The sequence below is a fragment of the Arachis duranensis genome, chromosome 10 (genome assembly GCF_000817695.3).
Source record: "Arachis duranensis cultivar V14167 chromosome 10, aradu.V14167.gnm2.J7QH, whole genome shotgun sequence".
Classification (NCBI taxonomy): Eukaryota; Viridiplantae; Streptophyta; class Magnoliopsida; order Fabales; family Fabaceae; genus Arachis; species Arachis duranensis.
Genome location: NC_029781.3, coordinates 47,536,074 through 47,548,748, shown reverse-complemented (window position 1 = coordinate 47,548,748; position 12,675 = coordinate 47,536,074). Strand labels below are relative to the sequence as shown.

The window sequence follows — 12,675 nt, the reverse complement described above, 5'->3', positions numbered from 1 at the left end:
AGAAAAAAAATCTAAAAAAAAAAAAAGGCAAGAGTTGATGAGCATGTACAATACTTTGTCGGAAAGCAGCATCCATTGTTGGAGATGATCCCACATTTCGCGCTCTCATTGATCCAACATCACATCATCGATTTAACTCTCCAACTATTGGACCACGTTTCGACACCATTACCATCTCCCATCATCTCTCTTTTTTTTTTCTCTCTCAATAATTTAATTAAATTCTATTTATTTTCTTTATTAATTAATAAATTAGACTAATTAAAAATGTAAAAAATTTATTTAAACAATAAGAATAAAATTTTATATCTATTTTACATTTTTAAAAAAAACTACACATGCAAAAATTTTTGAATAATTAATCCATTACATTTATTTTATTAGATAATTAAAAATAGACATAAAAAAATTATTTTTATCAATTAAATAAACTATTATTTTTACTTACAAAAATTTTAAACATTGACAAATCTACTCACGAAACAACAAAATTAAAATTATACCAATAAAATATCGCAGTTTCGTCATGCAAAACTATTCAAATCCTAAAAAACTACTCAAAATCTTCAAATTATCCTTCTCTCTCTCTTCAACGTCAATGAACATTCCATACTCCACAATACTAACGATTTATAAAATAGAATCGCTAGACTTTCAAATCTCTAATACTTTGCTTGAAATACAAATCAAATATAATTATCATTATTAGTGATATAAGGCTCAACCTTTTCTCCCAAAGTTTTGAGCTTTCCAATGCAACTAGATTCCTGAAATAGATTCTGAAATTTAGAAATAGTGAACTTCCAATAAAATTGAATAACTTCAATAAACATGGCCAAACCGCTATCACCAATATAGTTAACTAGTTTGGACTCATTGACAATTACAATAAACTTCTTACAAGCACCTTCAACCATCTTCTTCCTTGAGGGAGCCACCGCGCCGCTTGACGAGGTTAAGGTAAGGATCAATCTCGTCAACATCGTCAATGGCGAGATCAACAACGGGTAAGAGTCTAGATCCGATAAGGGAATCTCATAAGAGAGGACTTGCTCGTGCATTTTTTTGGAAGTGGGGATTCGGACGATGTCCTTGAACTTGCTTTGATAGAGAAGCTCGCTGATTCGGTCGATATCATGTTTGGTAGTGGAGCCGGTTCTAAAGCCAAAAACCATGCCGGATTCGACAATTTTGTAGGCAGTGGTTTTCTTCAAATAATCTTGGGTGAAAATGACCTAAGAAAAAAGAAGAGAGTAAAAGAATGCTAGTTTCAGAAAAGTGAGGATGATGATAGTAACAGTAGAGAGAAGGATAATTTGAAAATTTTGGATGATTTTTTAGGGTTTGAATAATTTTATCATATGAAGTCGATTTTTCGTGAATACAACTTTAATTTTATTGTTTTGTGGATAAATTTATCAGCGTTTAGAGTTTTAATAGATAAAAATAGTTTACTCATATTAAAAATTAGTCATTTATATAAAATATGTATTAAAGTATAAAATATATTAAAAATAAGTTAAATGATATATGTATTTAAACACAATAAAAATATTATGTATATATAAAAAATTTATAACTATATGTTGTATGTAAATATATATATTGTTAAATTTATTTTTAATATATATTTTATATTTTATTATATACTTTACACTAAATATTAATAATTAATTTATTAATTAATTTTTAAAAAATACTATTTATATACTAAATATTCTTAATACCTATATAAGAAGTTAATTATTATTAATTAATTATATATTTATATTATTTTTAATTAACAAAATAAAGATAACACATACTTAGTTGTTAAAAAATTAGTGTCAAAATAATATTTATTATAAAAAATATACGCGTTATAAAATTGTTAATTTTTTTGTATATTTAATATAGTTATATACGCCAATATCTAATAACTCAATTAATAACTATTTTTTATGTATCCGAAATATTTTTTATTTTTATCCGAGGGTCCAAACTTTTCTGTAAATCAATAATATTTTTGTTCTTTTTATTTATAATATCTTAAACAAATACTTTTATCTAAAATCGCTAAATTCCAAATAAAAAAGAAAGAAAAAGCCATCGCGAAGGAGAGAATGCCTAAGAGATTGGAGGCAGTGCTTAAATGGCGCCTCGTGTCTGTGTTGTTCGCACAAAGACACTTGTCGAAAGCACCACAATTCATAACCTCAAAGCTCCCTGCGACACGACTCTCTCTCTCTCTCACACTCACTCTCTCTTCCAATTCGAACAACTCAACACACTCTCCAAAGGTAAAATTAACCCCTTAACCCTTGTCCTTCTTCCTTCGTGTTCTTTTTATTTCACTCTCTTCACCTTATCTCTTTTTTTTTTTTTTTAAAATGCCGCCAACTTTTTTTCCCCGTATCTTAACCGATTGATTGATCTTATTCTGTTTTTTCTTAAATTATTATTATTATTTTGTCTCTCGTGTGATTAAACTCTTATTTAATTAACATTTTAAGTGTGTCAAAATCTTCTTCGAGACATTATGACTCTTTTTTTTTTAATTTGACCAAATTTGGGGTTTATGATCTCCGCGAAGCTCGATTATGGCGAGAAACTGAGGAATTTGGAGTTCCTCTTCGCTGCGAGTTGTTTAATTTTCGGATGAGAGTGGTTGAGCAAAAGGGGAAAGACTTTCCTTAATTGGGCGTGAAATTCTGGAAGATATATTCTAACAATTAATTAATTAATTAATTAACTAATTAATTAGTTAATTTATGGATTAAATAAAATAAAAAGCAGGTCTTTAGGGGTTGAGTGACGCATCGGAGAGATTTTTTTTTTGTGGTTTCTTTTTCCAGTTTAAGTGGTTTAACTCGGAGAAAAAAGGTTGGGTTTTTGTTAGAAAAAATATGAATAAATCTTAAGTTCCATTTACATCAGATTTGGGCTAAGTAAGTAAGTAGTACTAGTTAAGTGACCAACTCAAATCTAATTTAACCAAATTCGGACAAAAAACTTAACCTCTTTAAAGTGTGATATTGTGAATTTCTTAAAAGGCAATGAGTCGAGTGAGAGTAGTGTGGATCTGATGCAGCATAAAAAGTGGAAGTGTTGATCTGGTATTTCTATACTCTCTATTGGGTAATAATCAATGTTTACTTTACCGTTCTCCAACTGCTTTGGATTCTTGCAGAGGCGGTTGCATTTATAACTCTGAAACTGTTACAAGAAGTTTTAACTGTTTAACTTAACATGTATCTAAGTTTCACTTCAGATATTTTAATTTGAGACAGAACTCTACTACCTGAAAGATTTTTTTGTTCTCCTTTCTACTTTTAATGTATACTTGATTATTGGTTTTTGTAGACTATAATATAGTGTGGGGTAGGAGTTTTAAGGGTTTGATTTAATTATCTGCTGCAAGTAACGTTGTTAATTTAATGTTTTTCTTCAGTGTTGTGAATAGTTAGATCTGAATCAGAAGGATAATCATTCCAAAGCACGCTGAAAATACCATATGATCTACTTGGGAATGATTGATACGTAAGACATTGTTTGCTTAAGTTAAACTCTTTGCTTCCACTTCAAGTTTTAGAAGGAGAAAAGGAAAAAAAAGGTGGGGTCTCAATAAAAAAATGAACTTCAGGGGCTATGGTGATAACCCCACCAATAATGGTGATAGAATGGGTGGGAAGCCACCACCGGCAAATGTCACTCTGGTGAGGCAGCCTTCGGTTTATTCGCTTACTTTTGACGAGTTCCAGAACACAATAGGGGGGTTTGGGAAGGATTTTGGATCCATGAACATGGATGAGCTCTTGAAGAATATATGGACCGCCGAGGAGTCTCAGGCGTTGGCGTTTTCTTCAGCCGGTATAAATGCCAGCGCCAGTGGTGGTGATTCCAACAACCCGAATGGGAACTTGCAAAGACAGGGCTCTTTGACGCTTCCGAGGACTCTTAGTCAGAAAACAGTTGATGAGGTTTGGAGGGATTTGATGAAAGATAGTGGCAGTGGCAGCAGCACTGGAGCCGGAGCCAAAGATGGAAGTAGCAATGGGGTTTCATCTGTGCCTCAAACACAAGGGCAACCAGCATTAGGAGAAATGACATTGGAGGAGTTCTTGGTGAGAGCTGGTGTTGTGAGAGAAGATGCTCCTCAACAAGCTCAACAAATGGCAAGGCCTGATGCTAACAACAATGGTTGGTATGGTGCTGGTGACTATGCTAGATCAAACAATAGCAATGGTTTACTTCTTGGTTTTCAGCAACCAAATAGAAGTAATGGGAACAATCTTGGTAATAACTTGGTTCCCAAGCCTCCTCCTCCTCCGCTGTCGCTAAATTCGAACCATACTCAGCAGCAACAAGCACAGCAGCAGCACCCGCAGCCGCCACCCCTTTTCCCCAAGCCTGCAAATGTGGCTTTTGCTTCTCCTATGCATATGTTGAACAATGCTCAGCTTGCTAGCCCTGGCACAAGGGGTGGGATGATTGGAGTGCCGGAGCGTTCAATGAATGGCGCAGTAGTTCAAAGCAATGGGCTGGCGAGTGTTGGAATTGTTGGTTTAGTCCCGACCAATGTAACAGCTCCGGGTGCCACTCCTGCAAATAAAATGTCACCGGACATGATTGCCAAGAGCAGTGTGGATACTTCTTCAATGTCGTTGTCACCGGTTCCCTATGTAATCAACAGGGGAAGGAAGTGCAGTGCTATAGAGAAAGTTGTGGAGAGGAGACAGAGGAGAATGATCAAAAATAGAGAATCAGCTGCAAGGTCAAGGGCTCGCAAGCAGGTTAGCCTTCTAATTCTAAATTATCATTATGCATTCTTGTAAATAGGAAACACATTAAATTCTTATGTTCTTCCATGTCTTATATATCAGCATTAAGAGAAAATTGGTTTGATGTTTCATGTTTCATAGTGCAAGCAACTGTTAAATTCTGTTTCTATCGATTTTTCGCAGGCCTATACTTTTGAACTAGAAGCTGAAGTTCAGAAGCTTAAGGAAATAAACAAAGAATTGCAAAAAAAGCAGGTATGTTACATGTTGTCACTGTGCAATACATCCTTAATAATAATTTTGTTTTCAACTGTGGTTTTTGTAATATTTTTTTGACTAATTTTCTTTAATATTCTTTAATACAGGAAGAAATGATGGAAATGCAGAAAAATCAGGTAAGTTATCTATTTTGCTTTATATATATTGGGTTGGGACTTGGGAGGGAGGGTGACTTCTTGGATTTATATGATTATAATTTATAATTCTTAATATAAGACTGAAAAAAAAAAAAGAAAAAAGAATTCACATGTTTTATTTTTGGCAGAATATGGATTCTTCATTTTGGCCATTGGGAAATAAAAGACAGTGCTTGAGAAGGACAGTTACAGGTCCATGGTAGACCAAATTTGGTCTTTGTTTAAAGCGACTGCTATAAAAAGGAAGGCATCTTTATGTCACTAGGATTGGACTATTGCATGTGGAAAAAGTTCTTATTATGCTCTTTTAGGGGGAGGAGTCTATTCTTCCGGTAGAAGAATTTCAACCATTAAATTTTATGTTAGTTCCACATAAATCCAATGATATGATATATAATTTTCATGTGTCTGATGTAATTGGAATTGAGTCCTACATAGATAATAGGGGTGGTAGCTTTCTTATGTATAGGAAGTAGGAGAGAGTTGAGATGTACATTAGAAAAACTTGCATCTTGTATAATAAACTATTTGTATTTGGTTGAATGTTAGTTCTATTTTCTTATGTTGGAGGATGTTGAGACAAGCCAATTAAATTGGATCTTTGTAGTGTCCCTTTTAAGTTCCCGTTTAAGTTTCTAACCCCTTTTTGCTGAATTCAATTTGCAGTCACAACACACAATTCCTTTTTTGGTTCAAGAAAAAGGTGTTGCGTCTGGAATTTTGGTTACAATTACATTTTTTTTCAAGTACTTATCAAAGGTCAACATAATGAACATCCTAAAAAAATTTGGTTGTCGTCTTGTCATTATATGTAATCTTGATTTGTCAATTCTCAAAGTTAAATGCTGATTAGGGGTGTCATCTTGATCAAATGTTGATGTTAATACCCAAAAACCAAAGTGTGTTGATGTGGCTTATATTTGGTCTCCTTCTTCCTTTTTGGAAACAGAACCAAAAGTATATGAGAAAATGACAATTAAAATTTGATTTTATAAATGATATACTTCATATTGCAAGATATACCAAAGGCCAGATATGGAGTCCCACCAATTTCGTTGTCATTTATTTAAGAGTGTGTATTAAACGGATTTGATTTAATTTCAAAATCAAATTATTTTTTTGGAATGGATAAAACATAGAAATTAAATTTAATTCTAAATACTATGAATTTTAGTTTCCTACTGTATCTCTCGACACTTGTTTAAATAGACGAGTGACTTAATCAATCCAAGTTTGGTTTGTAAATACTATGAATTTACTTAAACACTTGACACAAATTTTCTCATCTTTTGGAAAATTTAATTGGGATTAAAACGATTTGGTGTGTTAAATATAGAATAATATTATACATTCAAATATTTTTGTTAATCAAATTGGTCTAATATAACAAAAATTAATTATGGCTAACATTATTCCAAGTTTTATTGTTTAACTTGGTTGGACTTTCATAAAAAAACTTGAAACTGTAACATTACTAAATATAAGAGTCATTTTTATCCGTTATGTATGAATATAAAACAGAAGGGATTGAGTACCTAAAAGAATCCGACAGCGGTCCAGCCACCAGAGGCAATGGTCTGACGGCGATGGTTGCAATTATTAGCACACTTGGCAATGGTGATAGAAAATTGTGGTAAACAAAAAATAAAAATATAAAGTAAAATCATTACATCAATTTGTAAATCAAATCAATTTCTCTTTTACATAATTGATTCTAAACATTCATTCATTTCTAATTCAATTTATTTCCATTCATTTCAACTTAAATCAATTCCAAAAATATAAGACAACACTTTTATTATTCTGAATTCTGATCTGCTTATCAAAGACAAGTAGGTGTCCTTCTTGATTTAACACTAACGGAAGTTATTGAAGGACTTCCAAAAGAATATGAGAAAATTATTTCAATCTCCCTTTCTAACCTATCATTTTTTATTATTACAATACATTCGTCATTTGGCCTAAGCTTACAAATGCAACATTTTCATTTCATCCTAAATAAGAAATAAGTTGCTAACAAACCTTTCTAAACTGAAAAATTCAGAGCTTTATAAAGAGAACAAATCAGTGAACAATGAAGAGTTTCAACTTTGAATACTACCTCTCGAGACACGTTAGAAAGTTGAATCTGTTCAAATTTACTCTTCCACACACATTACATAGTAAAATCCGAGAAGCTCCGGTTTGAGTCACTGGCAAATGGCATTCCCATCCGCGTCAGCAACATCCTCTCCATAAAGATGACACTCAAGGAAGATGGTGATACCAAATTGTTACCATCAACATGGATGAAACGATGAACCCTTTCATATTCAGATCATAGACTTTTCTGATAAGTGATATCAACATGGTTGTGTACAAGATTACAAATCCATCAGAGATTTGTCCAAACAACTTCAACTTATCCATGTTTTGTGAAGTGATATGGACCAGAAAACTCATAATATGAAGCTATTGGACGCGGTATGGTCCTCATCTCTTTAGACTAAGGGTTTGTTCGGTTGGAGAGTGAAAATAAAGGGCAAATTTTCCTGGATGAACTTCATGTGTAACTTTACTTGTGAGCTCCACCATGAAAATTTCCACCATATTTTACTACTTCCAACCATACAAGCCCTAGATATAACTTTTTTCCACCTCCTCTAAGTATTTTAAATCAGATGCCCTAACTGTTAGGATACTCAAAAACAAGGCCTTCTGCTACACTTCTTGCTCTTCCATTACCAAATAGTTTGTTTACAACAGCCAATGCAAAATCAGTTACAGTAGAAAGTCCCTCACTAGTGATTAGTTTGCCATCAATAACTACGGCAGCACCATTGATTGCTTCATCTTCAGCTTTATCGATAATTGACGAATGAGCTGCAGCCCTCTTGTTCTGTAACAAGAAATTTCATCATTTCAATAGGGCATTACTTATCTGGAATATGAACAGTAGCATGTCAAATACCTTCAGTAAACCTTGTTTATGCAGAATGGAAAGCGAAGAGCAGATAGCCCCATATATTCTTCCAGCTGAGTTCTGTTCTTTAAGGAGCTTTTTCAGAATTCTAGATTTGCTTAGCCTTTCAGTTCCAGCAGTACCTCCCTAAACAATTCATGATAAGCAACTACAAATTATACGTGGGACAAAAAAAATAATCGTCCATTGAGTTCCATAAGCTAAAGCAATTGTTCAATCAACTGCGATAATCAACCCTACTCTAATCCCAGCAAAATAACAATAGCAGGTGTAAGTACGTGATGATTTATTCTCGGTTTTCACCCTATGCTCCAAGCAGTTTTTATGATTTTATTTATTTATTTATTTGTTTTGTGCAGTGTAGACTTCAAGGGTACAGAATACCAGCACAATAAAAAGCGTAGATGTCTTCATATATATTTCCAGAAATTTATCTTACCGGTAGAATTATCAAATCATGTGAGGACTCTTGAGCATCACTAATTAATACATCAGCAACAATTTTGGTTCCTTTGGAAGCTAAAACTTCATGAGTCTTTTCAATGGATGCAACTATGACATTAGCTTTTGCTCGCCTTAGAATATCGATCAGAGTCACAACTTCAATCTCTTCAGACCCATGAGCAACTGGTACAAGAACCTGAATATCATAACATATAGTTAAGATACATGTCGCAGAAGGATGATACAGCAGAAGTCTTGCCAAATTATGATGATACGACAGTAAATTACACTAGGGGCATGGTGGTCAACAGACCACTCAACTTTGTTGAACTCCTTCTTCACTGCATTATCATCGGCAGTTCTCATAAACTGAAAAATAAAAAAAGAGAGGGGGGAGAGTAATTTGGTCAGACATAGAACTTTAGACACACCATACTTTTTTAAGAAAGAAAATTACAATAAAAGTTTAGGATCTAGAATGAAATACATAGATTTAAGAAGATTTGTCACTCTACAACTTAATTTCTTCGGCTCCTCCTTTTCTGTTGGTAATCACTTCTCCCCATTTCTACTTCTAGTTAACATTCTTCACTTCAACTAGTTCAACTATCTAATATCATCTAGTTTCGTTGGCAGCACAGCCTGCTAAAACCTAGCACTTGATAGTTGGATTACAATTTGAGGCTTTCGAATAAATCATAAAATAAATGGAAATAGAATCCAGTTTAGAATTCTACATCAGATAATTAAAAAAATTCGTAATTGAGTTTTATTGCCATTATTGCTAGGATCAAGCAAACACTTTACCAACAATCCTGCAATGTCCTTGGCAACAGACTCCCCAAACAGCTGCTCAGCCAAGGATACAGCAAACTCGTAAGTTGTTCCAGGTCCACGGCTCGTTGTAAGCCCTCCTGAAACCTGAAGATTTGACTTAACGGCCCAAAATGTCGGCAGCTTGTCAAAGAATGCAGGGTGACATGTAGTCTTGCATAACAAGCTAGAGAAAATTAGCCATGCAAATACATTTTTAACTTAAGAAAAACCCTCAAACAGTAACAGATATTGATCCAACCAAGTTTAGTACCTTCTTTCTCCTTAGTAGACCCCATGGCAAAAGGGTAATGGCTGGAGCAGCACAAATAGCACCATAGAGCCTATTTTCCTCAGCTTGCCTGCATGTGATTTTTTGCAGCACCTCGCAATCCCTTAACCTCACTGAGCCAGGCATTCCTCCCTGCAATGCAAACAAGCCACACACAATTACTCACTATAGCCATGTCTTGAAAAGAGTTTGAACCATAGTTACATGGAATACAATATGTTCCGATACGAAACAGATATGTAGCCATATGTAAAATATTGTGTGGAAAATATACATATGACGTTCCGGTACGTAGATGAATTGGTATGCGATATGCTGCCTAATTATGAATTCTTCATGAAACTTGGTTTGAACCATTTTCATAAAAAATTCATATATCATAATACTATGAAATACTTTACAAGTAAATATATAAGAATAATGATATATCATCCTATAAATAAAATGCAAAAATGTAATTTTAAAAATCAATTAACCCTTTCTTTATTTCTCTGCATAGTAATTATACTTGTGTCATGGAATCACTTAAAAGACCAACAAGATAAGTAATAACTAACAGGTAAAACGACAAGATCGAAAATTTGATCAGAGCATGCTTCAATGGAAGTATCAGCGACCAATTTGGTGCCCTTAGCAGCTTCAACTTGAAGCTGAGGCTCCACGGAGGCTACAGTGACGTCAGCACCAGCTTGGCGCAGAACGTGAATCAAGATAACCGCTTCCATTTCTTCGGTGCCGTAGCCGATGGGAACCAGAACCTTCTTCAGAGGAACGGAAGAGGAATTAGAACCTTTTGTTGTGGATGTCGTTGACGGCGACGGAGTGGGTGGTGTTATGGGTATGATGTGGTTGCTGTTGGTTTTGGTGGAGCGTTTTGAAGGAGGAGAGGGTTTCTGACGTGGAGGTGCTGCGGAAGTGAAAGTTGGTGTTAGAGGAACGCCGCCAGTGGTGGGGGTGGCGGCCACCGCCACCGCCACCATCCTTTACTGAAAATAAACAAAGATGACCTCTGTCCAAATATAAGATTTTTTATTTTAATAAATAAATTAATTATACTAATTATCGAAATAAATATCTCTCTCTTATCTTGTTTACATTATAAACGAGATAATTTTGCATGTATCTCGTTTATATATATTTTTTTAAAAAAATTTAAAAATAATAAAAAATATTAATATTATATTATTATCAATAATCCAAATTTTTAACATGTAATTAATACATAAAAGACGTTGGTAGAAAAGATTAAAATAAATATGTTTTGATTTTTCTAAACTTATTAGGGTAGGCTAACTTAACTTCCTTCAGCAAACAAAACTAGGCCGAGGCCCCATTTGAGTGCCAAATCTATCCTTTACTGAAAATAAATAAATATGACATCTGTCCAAATATAGGATTTTTTTATTTTAACAAATAAATTAATTATACTAATTACCGAAATAAATATTTTTTTTATCTTATTTACACTATAAATGAGATAATTTTGTAAGTATCTTATTTATATGTATTTTTTTAAAAAAAATTGAAAATAATAAAAATATTAATATTATCAATAATCCAAACTTTTAGCATATAATTAGTACATAAAAAACGTTGGTAGAAGAGATTAAAACAGATATGCTTGATCAATTAGTACTAAAAAAGTTGATGGGATAATAGGAAGAAAATTAAAACTGTTATCTCTCATAGTGAGAGATAACCGTTTCAATTCTCTCTCCACTATTCCATCAATTTCTCTTAACAATTAGCAAACGGTTATTTTTATTTTTCAAATTTAAATCAATCCAATTGGATCATAATTTAATTTAAAATTTTTTTAAAATAGATATGTTTGATCAATCTATCTATTCTATTATTTAAAAATTGGGTTTCTGAACTTAATGATGGCGCTGACGTGACATGCTCCAGAAAGTGTTTCTGATTTAATTTTTTTAATTCATTCAATACAATTTATTACAATAACTTAATTATATCAACTAATTGATTTGATTAGATATTTAAATATTAATATAATTTATTATAATTGTACTATATTAATTGTAATTCGTTATATTAGTTAATTAATTTATTTATTTGTAAAGTTCAAAATAAAATAAATAGTTTATTGCTTATTCTAATTGAATTCATTAAATTTAATTATATATCTATTCTATTATATAATAATCGAGTTTTTACACTTAATGATGGAGTTGACGTGGTATGTTTCTAAGAGTATTTTTCAATTTATTTCTTTTAACTCATTAAATACAAGTTACTACGGTGAATTAATTAGAGCAACTAATTGATTTGATTATATATTTAAATATCACACCACTTATTATAATTTATATCAAACAATTAATTGTTAAAGTGTTTTCAATTCATTTCTTTTAATTCATTAAATACAATTCATTACAGTAAATTAATTATATCAGTTAATTAATTTGATTAGATATTTAAATATCACACAGTTCATTATAATTTATATCAATTAATTAATTATAATTCATTATATCGATTATTTTAATTTGTTAATTTATAAGGTGCATATTAAAATAGATAATTTGTTATTTATTCTAATTCAATATAATACACATACACAGATTAATTAGTTAAAAAAATCATTGTCTCCTACGAGAGTGTTTTTCTATTTGTCTTTTTAATTTATTAAATTTAATAAACTATTTCTTGATTTATCTTTTTGAATTCAATAAATTAAATCAAATCAATTATACTAATTATTTGTATTAACTAATTAATTTGATTAATTCTTAAAAATATTTTTATTTGATTAATTTTATTTATTTAAATTTAAATATATTAATTATAACTAATCCATTATTTAATTTTATTAGAAAAAATATTAAATTCTATTTCTAATATAAAAATATTAAATTTTATTCCTTCTATTTTTATTTTATCATTATAAAAGGTCATATATAATAGAAGAGGATCTCATTTTTTTTATCAATGACTCTTTTATTTGATAGTTTTTATAACAATTTTTTT

General features: G+C 31.8%; 2 protein-coding genes and 1 pseudogene across 3 annotated transcripts; 1 reads left to right on the top strand and 2 right to left on the bottom strand.

Moving 5' to 3' along the window:
* Positions 1-534: 534 nt before the first annotated feature.
* LOC107469841 (probable ribose-5-phosphate isomerase 1) lies at positions 535-3,528 on the bottom strand (annotated as a pseudogene).
* LOC107469845 (bZIP transcription factor 46) lies at positions 2,100-5,800 on the top strand. The gene is made up of 5 exons (XM_016089221.3): positions 2,100-2,279; positions 3,431-4,772; positions 4,944-5,015; positions 5,126-5,155; positions 5,305-5,800. The coding sequence occupies exons 2-5, from the start codon at positions 3,612-3,614 to the stop codon at positions 5,377-5,379; spliced, it is 1,338 nt and encodes a 445-aa protein (XP_015944707.1). The 5' UTR covers positions 2,100-2,279; positions 3,431-3,611; the 3' UTR covers positions 5,380-5,800.
* A 1,617-nt stretch (positions 5,801-7,417) lies between these two features.
* On the bottom strand, positions 7,418-10,659 carry LOC107469843 (protein DJ-1 homolog C). Of its 2 annotated transcripts, XM_016089220.3 has the most exons (7): positions 10,245-10,659; positions 9,670-9,819; positions 9,390-9,569; positions 8,871-8,951; positions 8,578-8,778; positions 8,127-8,264; positions 7,418-8,054 (listed from the first exon to the last, which is right to left on the bottom strand). In XM_016089220.3, exons 1-7 carry the CDS (start codon positions 10,410-10,412, stop codon positions 7,842-7,844), a joined length of 1,131 nt encoding a protein of 376 aa, XP_015944706.2. In that variant the 5' UTR covers positions 10,413-10,659; the 3' UTR covers positions 7,418-7,841. The 2 variants fall into 2 exon arrangements, with proteins under 2 accessions (XP_015944706.2, XP_020988350.1); XM_021132691.2 differs by lacking the exon at positions 9,390-9,569 and having other exon boundaries at positions 10,245-10,546.
* Between the last annotated feature and the right edge of the window lie 2,016 nt (positions 10,660-12,675).